This window comes from Scomber japonicus, chromosome 11 (genome assembly GCF_027409825.1).
Source record: "Scomber japonicus isolate fScoJap1 chromosome 11, fScoJap1.pri, whole genome shotgun sequence".
Classification (NCBI taxonomy): domain Eukaryota; kingdom Metazoa; phylum Chordata; class Actinopteri; order Scombriformes; family Scombridae; genus Scomber; species Scomber japonicus.
In genome coordinates this window covers 7,840,226-7,866,150 of record NC_070588.1, presented here as the reverse complement: position 1 = coordinate 7,866,150, position 25,925 = coordinate 7,840,226, and the positions used below count along the sequence as shown (strand labels likewise).

At 38.3% G+C, this 25,925-nt stretch overlaps 1 protein-coding gene across 2 annotated transcripts in view; it reads left to right on the top strand.

Moving 5' to 3' along the window:
• tmeff2a (transmembrane protein with EGF-like and two follistatin-like domains 2a) overlaps window positions 1–25,925 on the top strand; it is a 118,976-nt gene that overhangs the window by 53,206 nt on the left and 39,845 nt on the right. For both annotated transcript variants that reach the window (XM_053329213.1, XM_053329214.1), the window contains exon 4: window positions 9,836–9,862. In XM_053329213.1, coding sequence (XP_053185188.1) covers window positions 9,836–9,862 — 27 coding nt within the window. The remainder of the gene's footprint in view (window positions 1–9,835; window positions 9,863–25,925) is intronic.

The window sequence follows — 25,925 nt, the reverse complement described above, 5'->3', positions numbered from 1 at the left end:
GCATCTAACAGGAAGGAATGCAAGCGTCAAAGCCACTTTACTAAAGCCTGCAACATGTACAAAACCCCTGTCTCTCTCTCTCTCTCTCTCTCTCTCTCTCTCTCTCTCTCTCTCTCTCTCTCTCTCTCCCTCTCACTCTCACTCTCTTCTCCCTGTCCTCCTTTCCATTTCCATCTTCCAAAATCCCATTAGCAGCAACAGTACACAATGTAATGGATGTAGTGTATGTCAGCTTGACAGTGCCAATACTTGTTTCCCTTACTAGGGTGAACATTTTCATGAACAGACATGCCTAGGGGGAAACTTGGTGAAAGACACCATAATGTAACGTTGCTCATCTCATTTCATTGTTTTTCAGTGTTCAGAAAAGAATCCCACTGCAAGGTCCATTTAGTAGCTGTTCTGGACCTTAAGATCACATGACATGATCTTCATCAGCAGATAGTGTTTACCCAGTTGTCAAGGAGTTGTAGATGCTAAATTGAATTCTTGTCCGTGTTTTATTATATACACTCTCAGAACTACTGGAACATAAAATTGGAATTTGGACTTTTAAGACATTAATTTATTTTTTGGCCACACCTGCTTCTATGTCTAGCAAACACAAAGAAGCAGTAGTGTTCATTTGACACCATGTTTCTAGTAACCTAATGAAGCTCAGTCCACTATTCACTCTCGTTTTAGATATGTTTTAGGTGTCCACCAGCTTCTGAGAAAATTATCTGGCTCTTTAGCTGCTATATGCTATTATGTGTTCACTAGTTACTTACTTTGCTGTTGTGTGGGTCAGGTAATGTACAGTGCAGTTTATCTGAACTTCATCCCTGATGCGGAGAACTGTTCTGAGAGTGAAATAAGAGAGTTAAAGTTGCAGGCAGTAAAAACAAAAACAATATATATGTTAAAATGCTCCATAGGGTTGAGGGAAATGCCAGAGTCAAATGATATGATGCTCTGTGGGTTTGTCACTACCTGATGCCTTTCAGATAACACTTAGTCATTTGATCAATATTTAATATAAAAAATATTGGCCAGAGGAGCTTTATGAATACTTTAAACTCAGCTTATAAATCAACATTGATGATAATTCTGTTAACTGCTTAAAAAATGGAAATTTGAATGTTCAAATCGATTCAGTTCAAATTTAATTGAATAGCATATATATAATATACAATACAATACCATCTCAGACAAAAGCAGTTCAGGGTTATGTACATAAAAAAATAAACATAAATAACATTCATGCATACATACACATAAAAACACATACATACAGACATACTGCACAATATGGTGTATTCATTTAAGAAAATACTTGAGTGAAAAACAAGGTCTTTAGTTTGGTTTTGAAAGAATAGCAAACATAAATACTGAATGCCATCCACCAGACATTGAAAGTGCTCTATAGATACTGGAGAATATTTCCTGCTTGTGACCTCAGAGATCTGCTGGGGTTATACACTATAACAGCATGTCTGAGATGTACTGTGGAGCCAGACCAGCAAGTGCTTTCTAAACTTAAAGGAAGATTTTCAATTATGTCCTCAGAACAACAGTTAGCCAGTGAAGGTTATGAAGGACTTAAGTTTTATGGTCTGATCTTTTTGCCCTTGTAAGAACTTCAGATGAGTTCTGGATAAGTTGTAATCTATTGATTGTTTGTTTGGAAGACCCATAAACAAAACTGTAATGATCCAGCCTGCTCCTAACAAATGAATGCATGAGTTTCTGAGTCAGATCGGGAATGAAAGTCTCTGATTCTGGAAATATTTCTGAGTTGGAAAAAGGCAATGTCAGTGATGCCGTTGATATCAATCTTAGAGCTGTGTTCACAATCTATGGTTAGTACTAGGTTATTATAGTCACTTGTTTTTAGTGATTTAGTGGCTTTAGTACCTTCATCCAAAATCTCTATAAAGTAACTAAGAAGCATATAGGTTGAACAGGGGACGACCCAGAGTGGAGCCCCGTGGGACGCCGCACACTCATTTTCGTCTATTGGAGTAAAAATCCCCAAGTGTGACAATGAAATCTCAATTGTGCAAATAGGAGTCAAACCACTGGAGAACTGTGCCAGACAGGCCCACCTACTTTCTTAGTCTTTGCAGAAGAATTCCATGATCCACTGTGTCAAATGCAGAGCTTAGGTCTAGGAGTATTTGAGCTGAGAGTTTTTCTATTCTCACTGTTGATCCTCATGTCATTGACAACTTCTAAAAGTGCAGAAGATAGCCTGGAATATATTATCAGTAAGCTAACAGTTAAGTTGCTGATATACAACCTTCTCAAAGATCTTACTCGGGAAGGTGAGGTTAAACATGGGCCTGTAGTTGCTAAGTACATTTTAGGTTGAGGTTGGTCTGAAGTGGTCTAATAGCAGCAGTTTCCATGCAACTGGGAAATATACTAGTCTGAAGAGAACAGTTTATGATTGTCATCTGTTAAAAAATAAAACTGGTTTAAAAAAGGATGCTGGAAGTGGATCAAAAGAGTTGGTAAAGAACTTAAGACAATTTATAGCATCAGTGAGATCTACAGTGAAGAAACACTTAAGGCCATTTGAGCGTGCAGTGGTAGAGGTATGTCAAGGTAGTGCAGATGGTAATTAGGATATTGTGCCTGATGTTGAGAATTGTGTTAAACAATTATGCAAATGTATTGCATTTGCCATTTGAGAAAGTATCAGAAGAAACAGCTGGGTGGAGGCTAATGGGTTTGTAAATGGTTGAGAAAAGGTGTTTTCGATTGTTTTTGTGGCTTTTGATAATAGTTGAGAAATATAATTTTCTGGCCTGTTTCAAACTTCTGTTCTTATTCCTGAGGGTGTTTTTGAAAATGTCCCCGTCAACATTCAGTTTTGATTTTCTCAACCACCTCTCAGTTTTTCGGCACTCTCTTCTGAGCCGCTTTATGATCTCTGCATTTCTCCATGGACCTTTTTACATTTGCTATAGATTTTTTTAAATCTTAGTGGCGCAGCATTATTGATACTGTCTAACAGAAGAGAATTAAAGCAGTTGTCCAGACCATCACAACTGCTGCTCTCAGTACAAAGTCATCCTTGTTGCCTTTATCTAAGACTGTGAGTTTGAAAAGACTGAAGTGATGTTTCATTGAAGCATTATTTCTTTGATGTTTACTGATGATAGTTTGATCAGCAGAAAGCAATGTAATGGTCAGACAATGCAACATCATTCACAGCACTTATTCTGATATGTCTGTTTTGATGAGTTGGCTTCTTAACATGTTGGGTCAAATCAAACAACTGCACTAACCCATTAAAACAGACTGTGCTGGATGCTGCAGAATTATCAATGTAATGTAGTATCACTTTATATTGATATTTGATAGCAGCTCTGCAAAATCACTCATGAAGTCAAGCCGGTCTGACATGTCACATTGTAGAATGACAGCAAGATATTTAAAGATCTGGTACTCTCCAAGTGAAACCTGAAGACAGTTTAAAGAGTAAGAGGAAATGGCTGCTACTCCCCTACCTCATTTGCCCTGCCTTGCATTATGCAGAAAGTTATAATTGGGGGATGGTGCCTCACGCAATGTGAAGAAATGATTTGTATCTACCCATGTTTCAGTATTAAAGAGCATCAAGGTCATTATCCTCAGTAAGTTTGCTCATCATAAATGACTTATTGGTCAGGGAGAGGACATTCAATAAAACCAAACTAGGAGCATGTGAGGTAAGCCTGTGGTGTGAGGCAGTATGATTGAGAATAATGAGGATGAGGTTATGAACATTAGTTTTAGAAATATTTTAGTGGACTTATCAGAAATACAGACAGGAATAGCAATAACCTACAAATAAGTTTTTGTTTGTTTGTTTGCCTGTTATTTAACTAAATTAATCTGGGTATTACAGTGAGTGTCAATCATATGTATAGGGCAAGCTATACATTGCTAGTTTGTTGCGTTGATGAAGACATTTACTATCTGCCAAGGAGACACACCAGTAAAGTAGACCATACAGGATGTTGTTGTCAGCACATGTGACCCTCTTGCACTGTGGCGCAGACCATCTTTTGTAAAAAACATTGTCATGATTCCAGAAGAAGTTGTCATATTTGGCTCAGATTGAGGACAACATAGTGTGAATACACAGCAGCCTACTGAAGCACTCTGCTGCAGCAAAACACAAGAGTGGGACCGGAAATGAAGACCTGACCAGCATGGGATGTACAAATAACAAAGTCAGCCTTCAGCACTTCAGATTGCAGACATAAGATATCATTCGCTCCAGCATGAATGATGAGTCACTTCACAGTAGAGTGTCTTTTAAGGATAGATGGCACCTTTTGTGCTGTATCCAGAAACATCAGCATCTGCAATTCCATGACAACTGGGCCTCAGATGAGTTATATAGCCAGAGAAGCCCCAGAGCAAATACTAAATGAACCATGTAATGACATTGTTTTCTTAACTGCTGACCTCACTTTGATAATGTTTTATGCACAATGCAAAAATTGGACAATGGGGAGCTTTCTTCTCAAAAACAATCTTATTTTTCTCTTAACAGAAAATGTAATGGTTGATTTACATATCATATATGATTTCACTTGTTGACTAGCATAGCCAGAAGTGTTGACACCCTTTTCTAGCAACTCCCATGACTGCTTTGGTATTTCCGACAGATGGCTCTTTTTCATTTGCGTTCACATAAAGCTGTGTTGTAGCCACTTTTGCCAGCTAGTACTGAACTGGACTGGGGTAACTGGGGATGATTATTTATACATTTCTATCCATATTTAAAATATTTACATACATATGTCACACATCTCTTCACATTACCTGAATGCTTTGTGTGTGTACATGACAGACAAGTAGGATCCTGCTCTGTTTACCAAACCCAGCACCCACCAATTTCATGTGCCCTCATTAACCCTCTTGGATGCTGCTGAGGCCAAGAGGCCAGACGTTAGTCTGCTGTCATTCCAAACAATAAACAGGAGGCCTGCTGAGTTGCCAGTTTCATGCTAAGTGACAGCACTGAGGGATATAGACAAACAGGATTTAATACCCTATAGCCTTCTAGTGGAAAACCATTGTGTAGGAGATGAAGAAGCGAATTTACACTTTTATTCAGGCTAACTCTCGGTCTTTATTACATTCATATTCAGATAAGAAAATTCAGATTCAGAAGTCAATAACAGGAAAAGATCTCAGTGGTAAAATGCCAATCAAAGCTTATTAGCACAGGATGACGCCACTTTTCTATCACATCAAGTGTTCGACCTGCATCGGGAGGAGCAGTTAAACATTAGCTTAGTGAAGCAGAACAAACCACGGAGTCTATTTTACCCAAAGGAGAGAGTTCAGCTAAGGCAAGCACTAACATAGCATTTTTAAACTTCCAGGAAGTAATTAAATGGGAAGGCAGGAGAAGCTTTAATTGACACATTGATAAAATGTTGATGACATATTTAATCACTGTGGTGTGGGCATGCCTGAGCACTAACAGATGACATGTGCCATATGTTTGGCAGACATACTACACTCAGACCAGAAGCTGAATGAGAGTCAGTATAATTGCATTAAATGTATTATAAGACAGGTGCTTTGCAGAAATCCATCATGGTGACATTAATGCACTTTAAAACGCGTAGAGTTTTACATGTGGCTCGACAGGATCTCACATATAGTACAGGTGTCATCAATATGCCACTCAGTCTGTGTGTACAAAAAAAAAGAAATCTATGCCTTGTCTTTACGAATTTGTTGCAAATTCTGCCTGAATTCAAATTAAGTACTTTAAGTAATGATAATCTAATACGTTATTGATTACTGTAGAAAGATCTTTCTGCTTGCTTTTCTCTAGGGAGGTCAGAGGTCAAGATGAGCTGTACAGCAGCGCTCCAATAGAGATTTAACAGCTTTTTCAAGGACATTTTCATGTTCAGGGTCAATTTTATTCATCTAGCACTACCATTTTTTCTTAGAAAGAAATTATCTGCATTGGCGATACACTTGAGCTGCAATATCTGCATCTGTCAAGTATGTTATAGTTAAGGCTAGATAAAAATTGGGTTGTATAAATATATGGTTACGGTATTATTGTTAAGTCTATTTTTTAACAATAATGACATTCACATATATACAATTTATCCCAGGAAATAGGTACAAACTGGTACTTTACATTAAAAAGATTATTGGTTGCTTTAATTATTCTTTATGTCCATGTACTGACAGCAAATAGACCCTAAAGCTATAAAGTAATGTTGGACAACTCTCACAGTCCTTGCTCTGTGCAGAAATCAGTTCAAAAGTTCAGCTGAAGATACTCCAGGAGGCTGAGTTAGATAAATCAAGTTGGTATATGTCAAAGTTTCAATACGTAGTGTGAAATACCCTCTTTGTGCATAATGCCTCCAAGGTCAGCATTACTTGGCTGATGGTAAAGTGGGGAATTGATCATATAAAAAATCTAACTTTGGAAAATACTAATTTGATTGGTTTGTATGCAAATGATTTATATTAGCATCAGCTAACGTTAACCACCTCCCTACTTTCTACCTCTCTACATACTGTATAATGCATGCTAATTTATGCATTGACACTAAACATGTGTCTTGTTTTGTCCAACCACTAACCCAAAATCTAAAAAAGTATTCAATTTAATATCTAAACCAACAACTATTCACATTTGAGAAGCCGGGACAGTTGCTGATTATTCTTATTCGTTTCTGCTCTAGATATAAATCATGACATGCAAAAACTTATCTAATACGTATATGGACCTAATTTCTAGTTATGCTGAGCTGTCACTTTAGAGCTATTTGATTATTATGACACAAAAGTTCTTGCTGACTCGTGCTTTCCACCAACCCCTGAGGTCAGTAGATTAAAAACCCATGTGTTCTGCCGAATTGAAAATGCACTTGTCAAGTTATACTTTAATGGAACATTAAAGGTGGTAACTCGCAGTGCATCATGCCAGACAGATACTGCAGCCTTGAACGAAATCAGATTTAGATTTGAATAAATAAACACATAACCTGCCTGTTGTTGCTTCAAGTTTTTGGACAAAGATTGAATTTTACAACTGCAGCCATATGTCCTTCGAAAGACCGACTTCCAAGCCTCATTCAAGCTGATAGTGGAATGTGTGTGTGTGTGTGTGTGTGTGTGTGTGTGTGTGTGTGTGTGTGTACAGTACCCTATGAATGCATTGCAGTATAGCCTCTGGCGTAAGCAGCACAGTAAGGTTAATAACATTTCCACCAGAGAGTTTTTCCCCTGAATCCTCCTCACTGCTTTTTCTCATCCTTTAATCAATTGCTCCAAAACACCTCAATCATCTATTGTCCACCTCTCATCATCCATTCTCATCTCTCTCATTTGCTCTTCAGAGCCTCTACGAAAATAAAATTTAGTTGATCCTTCATTTGACAAACAGGCAGGCAGAAAACTACGCTTGTGCCCATCTCCCTTGCCTTTTTGTTCTCTTCTCTGTTCCCGTTCCCTCCTCAAACCTCTGGCCTAGAACAGATACAAAAGGTTTTTATTGATCTCCCATGAACCCCTCCTGACTTCAGTCTGATCCCTCAAACTAAGCCTTTTCATGAAACACTGCACATTTAGTGTCCCACATGTCCCAAGGTCACTGAAATACTGCAGACTTTAACACAGTAGAAAGGCAGCAAACGGCAGCGTGGTAGAACAGTAGAACAGTAGAACATTAAATATGTTGTCAAAAAATTTCTGTTTGCGATGAAACACTTTTTATTATTTATTCTTTTTCTATAAAGAATAAAAAAATAATATATAAAGAACCGCCGCGCTGGACTAGACGTGCTGAAAGCCATTAAAAGTCAGGAAAAATAAGCAGGGACCTCTGAAGGACATGGAAAGGTAAAGCTGGGTGAAAAACAACAGGTTGCTGCATTGCTCCTCTTTTGTGTTGTGTGTGTTTTATGCTGAGCTCTGAGCTCCGGTAGAGTAACTTTATAATGAAATTTTACTTTTTGTTGTCTTTCCTATAGTCTTTCTTCCTCTGTGTGGGTCAAAATAATAACAGAGCCACATATTGTACACCTATTTCAGACACAGGTTCTTCTGCTGCAGTGGTCAGTCTGCAGTCATAAATCAAATGCAGAGGCTATTTGTATGAATGTCCATTCTCTTCCCCCAATATTTTGGACCTCTTAAGGGGAACATCTTGAAATACATATTGCATGAGACCAAACACACAATTCTGGTCTTTTTTCGTTTCATTGGTGCAAAACCTCAGTGTGATCCTCAAGTAAATAAAATTTTTAAAGATCACACTGACTTCTCTATAAAGTCTCCCTCCATGCATGTTTTAAGATGCATATCAAATATTTAGGTTGAATACTGATTGGTGTCTCATATGGTTTTTCCCACAAAGATAATTCAATTCTTGAGTTTAAATCACTAAAATGACAAATAGTACTCTTTCTCTCATCGTCCTGCACCGTAAAGCTCAAACATCCAAGTGAAGTTACAATAATTACATTTTTGAGTGAAAGGGGGACTTTAAATAAATAAGAAGCACACAGAGGTTTGCCTGTTTAGTGTGAAATAGAAGGGCTGCATGGATTCATTGTTGCAACTAACATCTCGATATGTTGACTTAAACCTTCATTTAATTCATTTTTAAAAAGACAAACTGAATAAAGTGCCACATTGTTTTGCTAAGCCTACTGTATTTATCCTTATTAAGACGTATCTATGAAGTAAACATATCATTACATTAACAAGAGGTCTTTCAAGTGCTGAGTATCTATACAAATGTTTTTTTTACAAAATAGAAACAACTGCACTAGTAAAATGACTTATGAATTATTCCATTACCATTTTGTCATTAATAATAATATTTAAAAAAGAAGTCAGACAATACAATTAGAATTTCAAAATACCGGTCCAAAAATATACCCTGTTTTTGGAGACAGACCCACCTCACTTCTGATTATATTCAGAGTTTGAAAGGTTGTTTTTTCCCATTGGCACAGCCGACCATCTGCTGCACTGACCTCCAAGAATCAGCACACTGGAGACATGTTTTTGTCCTGCCAGTAAAGTATTTTATTGAATGAAAGTTCATGTCATTAAAGCATCAGTAGAAGGCACAGCTTGTTGGTCAGACTCCACACGCTTTAGAGCTGCAATGGCTCCGGATACTCTGCACCTCTTCATACAATATAAACCCTTTCCATATAGATATTTACATGGAGCTGAGATATTATCCCCCCTTTTTCAGTCCTCTGAGAGCCCACAGTGTCCGTGTGGGCTCTGGCCTAGCTGATTTTAACAGATCGCTTTATGCCGTGGCTCAAGTTACACGTGTCTGTTCTCCGAAGTGCTCATCAGTATCCGTTTCACAGCCATATTGCTAAACAATCGTCTAATCTCAACGTGTTTGAGGGAAGTTTACGCAGATTTAATAGGAAAGCCACAGAGAAGGAATAGCTGGAACACAAACGCATTGGCATCTGGCAACAGAGTGCCTTCTCATAGGTCTGTAGTTGCTGGTTTTATTAGAGATATACTGCAGCAGTATGGAGAAGATGCATTATGCTACAGGCCTTAAGGCATCTTCTATCTCACTATTGTCCTCTTTTCTGTTTAGCTGCACTTTTTCTTCTTTTTAAATCTAAATCTCTCCGTATGACTTTCTGCACCGTCTTCAGAGACATCATCTTTTCCTCCAACACACACACACACACACATACACACACACACAAGCAGATATTCAACATAGGCTGAAACATACACTTACATATGCAGACACACACGCTTATTCAGCTAATGTCTGTGGCCGTGCGAGCTTCTGCTTAATAACCGTGTTTGTTTTCCTCCACAGATGCCGGCTCAGGATCAGGAGATGATGGTAAGATTACTCATCTCCTCCTCCTCCTTCCTCCTCCTCCTCCTCCTCCTCCTCCTCCTTCTTTTCTGCTGTAACTCCACAAATGCAGTGCTTTTTAATGTGTTTCTCTGTACTTGTTATCACCCACTGATGCTATGTTTCATTGTAGGATTGCACAGTCATGCAACCCAGCAGCATAAGTACACAAGTGTGAGTTTATGAGTCCAGAGTTCAGTTTACTTAAATTAATATAAGCAGCTCTAACTCATTGTTACTACTCATGAGGTTGCTACTTTTCTATTTGATTGCATTTATTTAATTTGTTTATTTATTAAAAGCCACTGATCAATATTTCTACATTAAAAAATGATTACATGACTACTTGGAACTACTAGGTGAAAGTGCTGACTCTTACTGAGGAACCGACAGATAATTATCACCTGACTTTACTGTTTTGGTTCACTCTCACCACTCTCGTCAGTGCTGTTACCAGACGCAGCAGGCAGCTGTTTGCACCAAACAGCAGACAGACAGACAGTTAGTGACTAGCTGGGGAGCTTAGCGGAGCAGTTAGCAGCTGAAGAGCCAGAGAGACTGTTTGCTTACATGTTGGCTGCAGGAAGGTGATAATAAATGTTAATGTTATGTTTACAGCTTGTTTGGTCCGCCCCCTAGTAGCCATTTACTTCACCCAGATACAAGATCCACACAAGATCAGCCTTTTGAGATAGCTTTTTTTAGCTTTTCAATTTGAATCAATACACGTCATTGCTTTTATCATTATTATTATTTTAAGTTATTGCATCAGGAAGTGTTTACAAAGTTAAGAAAAATTCATGTTGAAGTGGCCTTGATTGCAACATTTTTGTATCTCAAACAATTGTTTAGTCTTTGAAAGCTGAATTTCAGGGAAACTTTGGTCATCATTTAGACAATGGTGCGTGCAAACTTTTGTGTGCAGTTATGCAATTTGTAGCTGAAGATTTGGACTCTAACATGCAACATTTTGTCAAGGAACTTAATAATTTCAGATCTTTTTATTTGTTGTACAAAAGGAATAATACAAATGAACTTATACTGTATACGTGCACTGCAGTGAGAAGGCCTAATTTCAAAAGATGTAAGTAAAATGACTCTAACATTGTTAATAAATGCTGTAGTTGTAACAAGATTCATGCTAAAAGTGGGTAGTACTGTAAGTGTGAGACTTTATTATAATAAGATGGAGGAGAGCTCTGGGCTGTCACTTACTTTATTAATAACTTTTTTTTGTGAGTAACTAATCATGTAAAACCTGCCGCTGGTTAATAATGTGTCATTCAACTAAAGGCTTTGATTTGCTGGCTAATTTACTTAAAAGATCCAGTTCTACTGTTAGCGAAGGCAGTACACAGTCAGTAGTCAAGCCCATCTGTGCGTGCATGTTTGTACATGTGCACATATTTACTCTAGTCCATCTCTGTCCTCCTGTCTGTTTACCCATGCAGTTCCTTCATTAACTCTCAGAGAACATATATGAGACAGAGATTGGAAAAGAGATTAGTACCACCAAAAAAAGATGGCGGACAGACGAATGAATAAGCGGAAATGAAACTGGTGCTAGGTCAACCATAGAAAGAGAGAGAGAGAGATATAGAAAGAGAGAGAAAGGTATAGAGTGTTGTGGCCAAAGAAACAGCCTGAGGAAAGTCACAAAATAGATAACAAAACTGAGGAAACAGAATGCGAGAGAGATGGAGAGATGGAGGAGGAGAAGGGGGGGCAGACAGGGATAAGAAACAAGAGGCAGGAGGAACGAGATGAAACATACATTTGCATATACAGTATGCCCTCTGAACACAGTATGGGGAACATTTGTTATTATTTACCTAATTAGCCGAGACACAGCAGGCTAAGAAGCGTACCATGAACTTGCATTGTGTGTCACATGTGGATTGTGAAAAAGAGTTCCTCTGCACTGTGCTTTGTTTCTTTTTTCCTGTTATTGCATCTGGTAATGTCATGCATATGTATTGGATCTAATTCTTTCAGCATTTTATTGCAAGACATCAGAATAACTTCTCTGCAATTGAAGAGAAACAAAGCATTGACAGGGTCTTTCTTGAATGAATCACCCAGTGCCTTAGTAGGGAATGAAAAGATGAAGGAAAAGAGCGTGATATGCACTGATTGAACAAAAAAAGGATAAATTCTTTGTTCTTAAAACAAAGAAATGAATAAAATAAATTCTTTCTGGATAATTATAACAACAAAATATAGCCACAAGCAGTAAAGATCAGGTTCCAAGCAGATTGGGAGCATTTGGATGCTTGTTTCTTATTTAATTGTTAATGAAATGTGGTTTTTCGTGAATGCAAGCTGAGATGATCAGACACAGTCAGCATGAGAACTTGGAAGATTTAAGACCAGGTGAAGTAAGGCAAGGCAGGGTTTGAACTCTCAACATTTAGACTGAGAATAAACTCCTAATCACTGAGTTACTTGTAAAGTCAATGTTGAGTGTGTACAGAAACAGAACATAACAAAATGTCAAAGCATGCAATACCAAGTTTTTGACACACAGGAATCTTGGGTCCGTTGTATACTTAAGCACAATTTGATATACTTATCTTAAAATGAGGTACCTTAAAAAACGCTGTCTATTTTGGGCGGTGTCAGGCTTTTTTTATTAAAGACTGGTTCATTTGAAGCATAATTAAAACACACATATTACACCTGAAACAGTATGTTGGGTTAATAGTTAATGGTCCAATAATGATTTGCTTAACTAAACTGGACAGGTATATTAACTCAGACCAGGTTCGGATTAGACTCACTGTAAATTAAACCTTTTAAGAGAACACATAACAGTAACTTTACAAATGTGATACAGTGTGTACCTGTGTGCTTACTCCAGCTCACCAAGCACACTGTCACAGCTCAATAAAAGCTGCTCATCTGTGCGCTTTTACATATTGTGCTTCAACATCAGCTGCTGTCAGTTGGGTCAGTTTGGTCTGAAACATCACAGCAACTAGTGTCTGAAGTCATTCTGATCAATACACTGATTCAGCTCCTGCCGGTGAAGCCGCCTGTTTTTCCTTTTTTTCGTTTTCCATACAACATACAGCAGTAACGGATCAGTAGCTGCCGAAACAGCTTCAACCTCTTGCTGCATTTTACTGGTATATAGGACACACTGGTGTATAAGACGCACCCCCACTTTTTTGTTTAAGATGTGTCTTATACACCGGTTTTCACGGTAAATAGATTCAGTGAATACTCAGTACTCCATTCATTCATTCATTCTAAAAATAGCCTTGCACAAACTCTCATTCCTGGAACTGACCATCTGCTAAACCCGTCCACCAAACGATGGGAGTCCAGTCATTCCTCAGCAAATTAGCAAACAGTCAGTTGACTCAAAAAATGCTTCATGCTAGCCAACAGTAGACTCTAGCAGAGTTATGCACAAAATCAAGTCTAGCCCCAAAAACAAACAAAGAAACAAAAACATAAAGATACACTATCAGTACCTTCACTTTACTCTTATTTACCCACCATCATATATATAGAGCAAAAACACAGAATATAAAGATAGGGAAGAAAATGTCTTCGGATGGGAAAGATGAGAAGGAAAAGAGGAGGTAAATTTAGTGGAAGTGCAGCACATAGTGTACAGTATGGAAAGTAAAAAAAAAGTGTGAATCTTCCTGTTAAAGCACATCCTCTGTAACCCTGTGTCCTAGTAATCACATGCATATGACTAAATGAATTAACATATTTGGCAAGTTTGGCAAGTTTCCCAGTAACATATCCAATCTTACAGTGTAATATATTTAACTTTTTATTGGTATGCTTAAACACTGGCTTGAAAAAAATGTTTTTATTTAAATGTGAACAAAATCACAATCTTTCACTAACCATAACCAAAGTGCTTTTGATGCCAGAGTTATGTGTCTTGTATGCAGTCCATTCACCCTGACCACCAATATCAGTCAGATTTATAAATGTAGCGCTTAATTCATTTACAGAAACGTTGCCTCTGAACATAATCCAAGCAGTTATTGTGTTTTCCAAAACAACATAATTGGGGAAAACAATTTACATAAACATAAATTATAGGAAACAGGCCTGTTTTCTTTTATAGTAAAGTGGACGAATTCTATAATATACAAAATATACAATACCATGTTCATAATGGGGCGCAACAGTGCATAACAACACATAGAATAATCGCCATAAAATGACTGTATCATCATAAAGAAACAAGAGTGACACAGTAAAAGCAAGCATGGAAAGGCTGTGGAGCTATTAAAATAGACTGCCGTCCTCTAAAAACAAATGAGAAACATTCTCTCTAAATATCTCCACGACTGCTCATTATGAATGTTCACCTTCGAAGACCCCTGGGTTGTTTTAAAGTAGAAGCTTTAGAACTGTCCTTATTCTCAAACTGTCAGATAAATTTGACGAATCGATCATTCAGGGGGAAAAGAGACAATTAAGAAAAAAATACCTCGGGGGTAGAGAATGTATTTCTGCAGCAGAGGAGTGAGAGGGGAAAGAAGAGGGCAAGGACAGGAGGAGGAGAAACACAAACACACCCTATAAAGATAGAATCAGAGTGGAGGTCAAAATAGAGAGATACAATAGAAGAGACGGAAAGGAAGGAGGAAGGGGAGCTGGCAGAGGTGGAGAAGGAGGAGAGCTGCTGGTCTTTTATGAGCATGAGAGAAGGTTAAAGAAAGTGGTTGTAAAAAGCAGGTTGGATTCCTATTCAGGAGACCTGCAGTCCTGGTAAAAAATCAAATGTATTTTAATGATCAATGATAAATCTACACACTTAAAGCTCCGGTCATCTGGGGAGTAGCCAGTTTTATCAGCTGTGTATGTGTGAATGTGTGTTTGTGTCTGCGTGTGTGTGTGTGTGTGTGTGCAAGCTTGCATGGATGCACACATGTGTGTGTTCATGCTTGTGAGAATCTGTGCTCTTGTGTGTTTGTGTTTTTTTTTCATCTGATAAGTAAGAACACAAGTCAACTGTGCAGGGAAATGCCCTTAGGACATGAGTCTGGTCACATGGACCCTTTAGTCAGAATCAGACATTTGTCCAAATCAAATTGTACAGTGGGCAAATTGAATTGCACTCACATGATCATGAAAGAACAAAGGAAGACCAAAGCTTTAAACCTAAAAGATGTTTGTTGGTCTCAGTAATCCCTGTCCAAGTATATTTTTGAACAAGACTCCATGGCCGCTCCAGCAGCTCTTCGAAGCTGTAACGCTCATTGTAAAGAACTAAAGATATAAAAGCTGTGATTTAGATCTTAAGCAGTTATAGAGAAATGAATGTAATAATTGCCCAGAGGTTTTTGAAGAATAAGAACAAAGGTTGGGTTTATCCTCTTGTGAGCATTAAAGCATAACGTGGAAACATCAAGGAATCCCTAAAATGATTGGCGTACAGCATCTGGACATCATGGATGTCAGAACAGAATTTAATAGCAGTCTATCTAGTAGTCATTAAAATATTTCAGTCTTGGCCAAAGTGGTGAATTGACCGATTGACCGATTGACCGACAGACTGACAACACCATGTCTACAGCTAAAAACTGTGCATGGAGTCAATCACTGAATATCTCTTAAATATCTTTCTATAAAGGATCCAAACTGTTACAGAGTATCATGCACATTTCCAGGTGTATATTTTAACTATAGGTCTCCACTGGAATATCTTTGCATGCCTTACCTTTCTATTTCACTTCAGTTTATGAAGCGTCTCAGTTCAGCATCTATCTGAAACAAGCTAGCTGTCTCTTTAAAGGACCAGTGTGTAGAATTTAGTGGCATCTAGTGACACAGACTTGGCAAACATGGAATATACTATTCATAAATATGTTTTAATTAGTGTATAGTCACATAAAAATAAGAATCATTGTGTTTTAATTGCCTTAAAATGAGCCTGTTATATCTACATAGGGAGTGGGTCCCCTACTGCAGGGAGCCATATTTCTACAGTAGCCCAGAACAGACAAACCAAATACTGACTCTAAAGGGGGCCTTTCACAGCCACTGTAGATTCTCCTATGCTTGTACGAGGACTTTATAATCTACAGCCTCACCTCTAGATGCCACTAAATCTAACACACTGATCCTCCCTTCCCAATGAGCCCCACTCTGCTCATATTGGCCAGATGTCCCTCGGCAGACTTCCAGCAGTTCTAGAGGCTACCTAAACACACGGTCAATTCAAAATTATTCAATTTAATATTGATTTATTATCTCAGTATATTATTATTATCATAGCATCTACTTTTTTGAAAATCCTCTACAAGACCTAATTTAGTCTCAAATAGAACCAGCTAGAACCCTGGTGACGAGCCAACAGGACACTGCTGCCTCAAGCTCCAAAGTCAAAGGTTTAAACTCTGTTATGCTCTGTGGGCTGCTGGCATTAAAGTGACCTCATTTCACTGCAGTTTCGAGGGTAACTCTTATCTAAATGAAGTGCTTTGTCAAGGTCAAACAGTGTCCCATAACTTATCAGAGCCATTTTTTCAGTTTGAATGGTTTAAAAAAAAAAGAAAGAAAAAGAAAAGACGATTCTATTATGAGTCCTTAGCAGCGGGGATAGAGCACCAGGGCTGTCTGCAGTCTAATTACCAGTATTTATTGGGCATTCTTCTCAGTGCCTCTCTGAGTCTTTTCAGCTACCTGATTCATTTTGTGTTTTTCTCTAATTATTTGCTGAGGTCTGTTTAAGCTGAGAGTGTTTAAGTAATAGTAAAAAACAATAAGGTAGATCAATATCTCTAGATAGATGGCGATAATAGATTTGTATATGTATTAGTAAATCTCTGCCCTGTATCCATTATTTTATTTATATATTTTTATTTGTTTTACAGTTACTTTTCTAAGTGTCGACTAATGAAAAGATAAACACTGTGCTTGGTTTAATTGAAATACAATAGCATGAATGGGGTAATTAATCTAATGATCAGACCCCTAACACTATGGATTTGCAAGCACTTCATTAATTTGAATTAATTAGCTGTGGTGCAATTATGAATTCAATTTCACTTGATCTCCCATGGTCAGCATACTGTACAGCAATGCAGGAAAATGATTATAAGTACAGAGTAGAAGTCCACACTTTTTTTTCTCAAAATGTTTATTGACTAATAATCAGACTTCTTGTGAAGATTCTTCATGTAGCTGCACTAAACTCCAGTATAAGACCTACCATTAAAAAGTAATGAAGAAAAATCTCTGCTTTAATTATATTCAATCTCAATCTTTCTGGTATTTAAGGAATGAAGGTTGAATCACTGTGAGGCGATGACTTTGAAAACTATTGAAACCTAAACTAGACTCAACTAAACTAGACTAGACTAGAATAAAGTAGACTAGACTAGACTAGAATAGAATAGAATAGACTGACTGGTCTGCTTTTTCCCTGGAATTTTTTTTATCCGTCCATTCCTGCTTCAACAGCCTCCACAATGACGAGCTGCTGCCCCAGTCACACTGCTATTGCTATGGTAACCAAGTTAGAGGTTTAGGGAAGTGAGTAATCTAATCTTCCCACTTTGTGGCATAGCGATAAGGTTCGCCACAGCCAGCCCACCCGTGTGCGTGTGTGTGTGCTCATGTGTGTCCTATTTGGTCATTCTGTGCTGCATGTCTTACTCACACACACACACACACACACACACACACACACACACACACACACACACACACACACACCTCACTCCTCTCTCTCTCTCTCTCTCTCTCTCTCTCTCTCTCTCTCTCTCTCTCTCTCTCTCTCTCTCTCTCTCTCTCTCTCTCACACACACACACACCCACACACACATACACAAAACCTATCTAGCCAATATGTTCCACCCTAATAGGCAGGTGAAAGCCGAAGGGCAGATAGGCTTCCAGCCTTGTTGAGAAGTCTGAACCTTACTGAAGTTGACATTCAGCACCAATATCCTCAAGATTAAAGGAGAGTTACGCAGTTTTTTATTGGATAGGTTTGGTGAGTTTTTGACTCTTAACGTAGAAGTTTGACTTGTTTTTAACTGATCTATGAAGTCATCATTGAAATCATTGCAGTGATGGTGAGATGAATGTCAAATTGACCAAGCCCCCTGGAAACAGAAAGGCAATTATGTCATGTGGACCTACAGGTCAAATAATGTTCTTGGTCCAAAAAATACTATATCCCATACATCTTAACAAAAGATAAGACAATGAAGACATTATTTGAGCATTACACCAATGACGTCTTTGTCATAAAATTTTAACCTTATTAATTTTGCCATTAAAGTGTGCAGGGAATCGACTGGCTCGGGTTCATAATGTGCAGGTATTAAAACATAGAAGCCTGAATAACTCTTTCAACACACAGTATATGCACAGTGAGCAACTATTAAAGCATCTTTTAACACATTATCCATCTCTCTTAGCTTATTCTTATTGTTGATTTGGCACAGTTTAGCAATCATTTGATTTATTTTTAAATTCAAGACACCAGTTATCACTCACTTTGCTCACTCAAGTCTCACAGCATCATATTTCCCAGTATCACAGTTCCACATTGCACGATTTAGAACCAACATCAAAATCCAATGCTAATGTGGGAAGTAGTGTGTGGGAGGTATAGTGCCCTTTATGTATGAAGGTTAATGTGAACATCTACCCTTTATGCATAGCACCAGAGTTCATATCTCCCACTTTAAATATGTATATATTGTAGAAAAAATACATATTTCAAATTGTTGACATTATTCTAGAAAAAGAAAAATATTTCCGAACCTGATTCTGAACCTGATTTGGGGTTTTATGGTGGGTTTTCTAGTAGACTGTGTTTCTGTTGGTTGTTACCCTCTTGTCTAACAGTGATCTTACATTCATTCAGTCTAGTGGTTTTATTGGCTCAATTTTTCTCTTAAATCTATTATCCCAAATTCTAAATTTACATACAGCTTAAGCAGAACAATCTTTCAAAGCCTATAAATGTGAGAACAGTATATCTCACAATGTAGATCTCACAAGAAAGCTATAAACTACTTTACATCTCATCTCACATTTAAATCTCATCAACTACAATGCATGATCCAATATATATACTTAACCTCAGATACCCACTAATCTTACATCCCCACTGATCTTAGCAGAACTGGTTTCAGGTACAATGAACCTTTTAAACGGAACAAACTTCAAACTGCTTTTAAACTAGATTATTTCATTCCCCTCAGGGTTTTTAAAAACTTTATTATCTGATGTTTCTTGTGACTCATGTAGCTGTTTTTATTATTTATTGTTGATTGCGGCTGTCTGGCCTTAGCTGTGTTGGTGTTCTGTTTGCTGATTGTGTGCTTGTCTGATTATGAATGCTTTTTTTTGTTTCCCGATCTCTCTTGGAAAAAGGACCTCAGTCTCAGCACTGATTAAGCCACCTGATTAAACAGAGTTTAAATAAATAAACAAGAAATAAACTAACATTTACCAAACAGTAAAATATGAATCTTGAACATGTACTGTAAAAGTTTTCCAGGACAACAAACCATTAGCAAAGAAAATCGGTTAAAAAAAATAGCTTAGGTTATAACTTCATTGTAACTTTGTGGTCTACTTAGATTTCAGGACATGGTAATTGAATAGGACTCTGTTTTCTCCAGTTATTTTGCAGTTAAACCAATGATTCACAATGGAAACATGCTAAGATGAGCTTGAGGCAGACCTGTAATGTGATAATATAATACATAACTTACTGTGGTTGTGGTTGTGCTAGAAATGACTTATGGTACTAATAAAAGCTAGTTAGTATAATATCAGCATTAACAATAGAGGCTGTGGTTCAACAAGATTTCATACAATAGTTTTATGTAATTGAAAAAAAGAAGAAGAAACAAACAAAAAAAGTAAGAGAGAGAATAATATCACAATTCTGCACAGTTTATCAAAAATAATTTGCTTAGGATATATAATTTAAAAGATTAATCCTCAGTAGCTTTTCTTTACACACATAAAAAGTAGTAAAGTGTGATATTCTCAGTAGTGCTACAGTATGGTAAGAAAAAATGTGTTCTGGTACATAAGTCCCTTTGGATAAACATCTACCAAACACCAGCATAATGTATATACTCCATTTATATTCTGATCCAAGCTAGTGATGGTGAAATAAAGAGGAAAGGCTTTTGGATTGTGTTCAGGTAAACACGGTGCATGCACAAACAGCCTCATTCCTCAGAGTGAAGCACACAAAAAAAGAAGGGGGCATATGAGGATTTTTTTTTTTTTCTCCGATCAAGATAGTCCTCACGTTAAACCGATCCTTCTCACAGAGCATACGTTCAGGCGGTGCACATGAGAAAGGCTTGGCCGATAAGCCTATATTTTGGCACGAGGATAACGTCGTAATCTAGACCGAGGGGGAAAGGATCTGCAAATGAGATAGAAGCAAAGTCATTAGATCCCTTCATCCACACACAGTCTCTCTCTCTCACTCTCTCTCACTCTCTCACTCTCTCTCTTTTCTATCTCTCACCTTTGCAGCTTTTGCTTTTCCTTCATCTCTCTACGGGAACGTATCCAATCATACCACTCTGAAATTATTATTAAAATTCCCTTTGCCTGTGTGTGTGTGTGTGTGTGTATGTGTATATGTGTGTGTGTGTGCACAGCAGGTGCTCTGAAAGAGATGAATTGGGGCGGTGGTGGCAGCAGTGGTTCAGACAGTATCTGGTGTGAGAAGGGAATGTAAGTGGCGAGTGGCAGCCGCCGTGTGTCAGAGCTATCAGTGGAGGTGGGTGAAAAGTGGGACAGAGTCTGATGAGAATAGTGGGGTCACCTTTAGGCCAGCCCTCGCTCTCACCAGGCATTAGGGATTTTATTGTCATATATTTTTTTCCCATCCTGAAAATAATGGAACAGCGCTCAGACAGAGTGAGGTGTGGGCAAGGGGAGAAAGATTTAGCCAAATTGGGGGGGGGGGGGGGGGGGGGAGAGTGAGGGATGGACAGATATTGGAAGAGAGAGATGGGAGGATTTGACTTTTTTCTGTAATAGCAGGATTTCACCGGGATTAAGAGTGGGAACAGGGGAATCAGGTGGGCACTTTAGGAAAGAATTTGAGCAGTGTTGTGTGTGTAAAAGTGTGTGAGAGAGGATGTGTGTTTTTCCAAGACGGATTTCAAATGTCCACTGTTGTGAACTGCCCCTTTAAACGCTTAGTGTAAACTAACGGTCAACAGTATCTGACTTGAGAAAAACTGACTGCAAAAGTGTGCACATAGGGCAGCACTTTCTCATAATGTCAAAACATACAGTGGATAATAAAACAAATGCCAGATTGCGTCTCCATCTTGCAGGAAAAGCTGGCGTACTATATATGGTGATTTTCAGCTATATTTTGCAATAACCATCTGCTGTATGCACAATCTTGGAGTATAACTGTCATGCCTATAAAGACTGCACTCAGGAAAAAAACAGATAGGATGTCCCGGATAAATGAAGGCTGATAATCCTTCATGTAGCAGCAGTAGAGACATCATCTCACCCTTTCTCGCCCCTGTCCCGAGGATTTCAGGTCATGCCTTCTTATGTAATCGTGATAAAAAAATCATTTGCAATGGTAGAATGCAATTATAGTTTCAATTTTAAAAAATATACTATTATTATCAACATTATAACCGTTATTATTTAAAAAATGCCCAGTTTATTCAACACATCAAAGGTTTGTAGTTGCCATGGTGACATGCACGTGAGATGTGTTTCACTCCTTTCCTTTTCTATACAGTGGACTCCAGCTAATTAATTTTCTTTTTTAGAGTTTCTCCTTCCCCAGATCATTTTCCATAAGTTACAGTTTGGTCAAGTCCCAGATTTCTGTAATCACGCCAGCTGTCATTTTCCTTTGTCACCAGCGAGCTAGCGCAGCTCATTAGAGACTGTGTGTGCCTGGATGACACTAGCGAAGCAATTTTAGCTTCGGGCTTACGGAGATATTTTGGCTTCAATTCCAGGTGTGTAGAAAAAAAAGAGGGGGAGAATTAGAGACAGAAGGAACGGAAGAAAAAAGGAGGAAAAAGAAATATTATTGTGGAGCCTCATTATTAGTTTCTCTTGTGGGTCGTTCTAGCAGGGAGAAGAACATTTTCTCATTTGCTTGAAGATAATTGCAGCCATTATTATGCTGCTGATGCTCAGTTAAGCAGTAACCCAGAACAGGTCATTTTGTATGGGAGTTATATTCACAGATAAGGTGTAATGTCTGCTGGACATCTTGTAGCTATTTATTTATTTCGGGTTTTTCCCCAATTCTACTGTTTACAGGAGCCCTTAGTATTAGATGATTACATTACAATGGTTACTAAGAAAACCCCATTTATTTGGCAGTAGCAATTAACTAATCACATCATGACAAATGCAAAGATAACCCAGAGCAACATCACTTATTTCACATATAATCCTACAATAATGCTACATAAATAAAAACATAATAGCAAAAATATAAAAGTAATATGTTCCTTTGCTTCTGTTTGTGTAATATTTTTCCGCTTCATCTAAATAAGCCTGAATAACTGAATCATCATAAACAAACGTTCATTTCTAATTCTTCTCATTGACAGTGCAAATGAGCTTTTTCTCTCACTCTTTAGAGGCCTTCCACAGTGTAAACATCTGAAGGCTGTTTATTTGTTGATTTTAACACTCACTGGAGGAGAGGCGGGCAAATCTCTCGTGGCACAAAGTTGGCGAGGGTGGGGGGGAGTGAGGTGGTGGAAGGGTGGAGGGTGGGGGGAGGGGGGGGGGGACTTATGCTAAAGGATTTATGTTTTGAGTACAGAACTTATGCGTCGTGTTTTGGGAATGCCCGGCGTGACTCGTAAATTTGTTTACATCCGAGAAGCAGATCATTTGCGGGAGTTGAGACAATGGATTGGCAGTAGACGGAGAGTCGACGTGTTTGTTTATTCTCTGAAATCTGTGAAGAACTATGAAGAGATGCATGATAAAGTGAAAAAGACTAGCAAAGAAAAATATTTATTCAGTTGTTAAGCAAAAACCAAAAGAAAGTCTAAAGTAAGGACTAGCTTTGAAAACCTAATTTGAAAAAATATTAGCCATACTTACTGATATCCAGTTACATACCTTTTGAGACAGTACTCCCAAGATAATATAGGCTTTTTATTTTAAGTTTAAGAGGACATCTCTAATGATTGTAGTAATTGTAATGGGAGCAAAAGAGGAAATCACGTAGTGTTAATATTAGAGCTGCAATCTCAGAACTCTTGTGTCCGACAGTGATTTAGCCTCTAAAAAGCTAAATCATTGTCAAGTCACTATCCAAAGTTGCATTCTGCTTCGTTTGTTCTCTACTTAGACCTTTTACGTGCATGCAACCTAGGCCCGCTCAAATGTAATTAGACAATGCTATTCAGACTACAAACAGAAACCAGAATGCTTCCAGTTACCAAACTCTTGTTACACCCTTTCATGGCTTGATGCTTCCTCTCTATTCTCAGGCTCTTTTCCTCTAGCTCTTTTCCTCTCTTCTGGTCTGGTCCGCAATCCCTTATCCTATGTAGCTTTCTCTTTAGCCCTGGCCAATCCTCTCTTGTGGTCTTGTGCACACAGGATTAGCCATTAGCTCTTAGTTTTCTCTTCCTCCATCACCCTCGAGAGCAAACCCTGACACCACTCATCCACCATCCGGCTGTCCAAGGCTCCTCTCCAACACTCAGTGGTGTGAGATTGGCCCCACAGGCTGATGGTGAGATAAGACATGGCACGGCGGTGCTCAGCGGGCAGCCAGATGACACCAGTGGAGTTGGTGCAGAGTAGTCGCAGGCTGGAAGCTGACATTTCCTGAGATTTTATGTCACTGATGCATAATGGAGCAAGCAGGTGATAGGGACAGAAGGGGCATTACTGTGCCAAGATCACCAATGTGTGTGTTTGCCCAAGGAGAAAGAGGTCATTGCATAGGGAGCGTCAAGGGAGTGTCTGCTCAAAGAGGTGTGTGTGCAGGTGTCAAACCTTGTTTTAGCACAAGATATTCTATCTTGATAATTTTTTATTCCAGATGACAACAATACATTATTTCAAGCATATATTTTTGTTGGTCTTAAAGCTTATCCTTAAGTTTAATGGAGAGGTAAAATAATGCATTTTAAAGTTAATATGAAGCTTCAACGGTCTGTTTCTGATCAAGTTGGTTTATTTCAAATGTATTTTCTTTTTAGGATAAAAACTCTGAGTTTGACACGACATGTTTTGTTGTTCTTGTAGAAACATATATCTTCACAGCCAGTACAGACAGGAGGGATGATAACGCTGACTAATAACTCTCAATATGGCATTTGAGGTTTTTATGTGAGCCAAACCTGTCCTTCAAGATTTGCTTGCAGTAGTTTGGATCCATGGTGTAAAAATCCATCAAAGTTGCATGGACTACAAACAGAAAATCAAATGTTTTGTGCAAAATGAAACAAAAATCTGAAATCTTATCCATATAAATCCATGCAAACGTCCTTTTGTGTAATATTTGCATATCATATTAGGTCAGCTACTTTAATAAGCTTGAGTTGGTCTGTAATGTCACTGTTATTTTTATATTCTCTCCTCATTGCAGGAGATTGGATTGTAATCTTCTGCTATGTGAAACTATATGCACTCTATGAACTTCAGGTTATAAAAGCTGTTTACAGTTGATGGTAGAGACTTTGCAGACTTTTCATATCTGCTTTATATCAGACTTCTTAAAGCCACGCCACTGACATCTTATTGCCATCTTATATTAGAATCATTTATTGCATTCAAGAATGTTATGGGTTTGAGCTTTCACTTTCTTTGTAATGACGGGAGTTTTCCTGATCTTTTTCTCTGTCTGGCTTTTGATACCAAGACAATGCAGGGGATATCACTACCTTTGCATTTATAAAAGTCATGAACTCTGAATACAGGGATCTTCAGCTCTGTTGTAAAGGAAACTTTGAGATAAATGGAGATATTTATTGAACTGGAGAGTTATCAGTTGTGTAGTAGGTATGAGAGACCTGATAAACATATGCGATGACTACCTGAGGAGCAGTGAGTCAAATCAACAGTATAACAGCTCAAGCTTGAAGTTACAAATTATGAAATTCAGCAAGTCGATGAATATTACTTACTTCTCACAGAGGATGGAGTTCAGAGTGCTCTTCATTTCGGCTTTTCTAATTTTGATTCTTAACTCATGACTCTAGATTTTAAAGGTTTCACCTCCAAATCTTCTGAATCACATCTTCAGACTTGCAAAGAGCAAGTAATCCACCAGCATGGCAAAAAGCAAGACAGCTAAAAAAAAAGCCTGGTTACTCAGATAAGAGATTATTTCAAAGTTTTTGGTCAACCCGCCCAGAAGATGCATCCAGGCCAATCAGATATGGGGGGCTCAGAGTCAGTCCCCTTCTGTCCATGGACAGGCGGGTCCAACTTCTTTTCATCAACATTTTTAGTCTTATAACAAAGGCATGATTTCTAATTTTGTTTGATAGTAGCTTCAATGTGTTCAGAAACATGCAGCGTGGTATTAAACATGATGAGATGGTGGAATTATGTCAATTGTACACTTCTTAGCTTAAAGGCAGTTGAATAAAAGTCCTACTAAAACACACACCTACGGTTATATACACACACACACACATACTAATACATTTTATTAATTAGACAAAATCTAAACTACATTTTCAGAGTTCATGCTCTTACATTGGCTATGCTGGAGTCCTGGAAATCAGAGTTCACAGTAGGATTAAAGTTAGTGCCAGCTTGGGTGTGTGGGTGACTGGCTGTTAGAGGTGACTTATGATAGCCAAAGGTGGGGGGATGTTTATCCAGGTTTTGCTAGCAGCTCACACCAGGGGTGGCGAATTGGTCTTTCCGTCATGCTGGTTGTTGGAGATCTCATAGGGTCAAAGGTGGTGGGTCAGCCTTCTGGTTTGGTGGCCACACAAGAGGAAAGGTGTCGTCTTATCTCAATCGTTGCTGTTTGCAGGATGTTGTAAATCTCACTGATGTCTCGTTGGCCAGCATTCCTGGAGGGATGAAGAAAGAACTGGCCCTG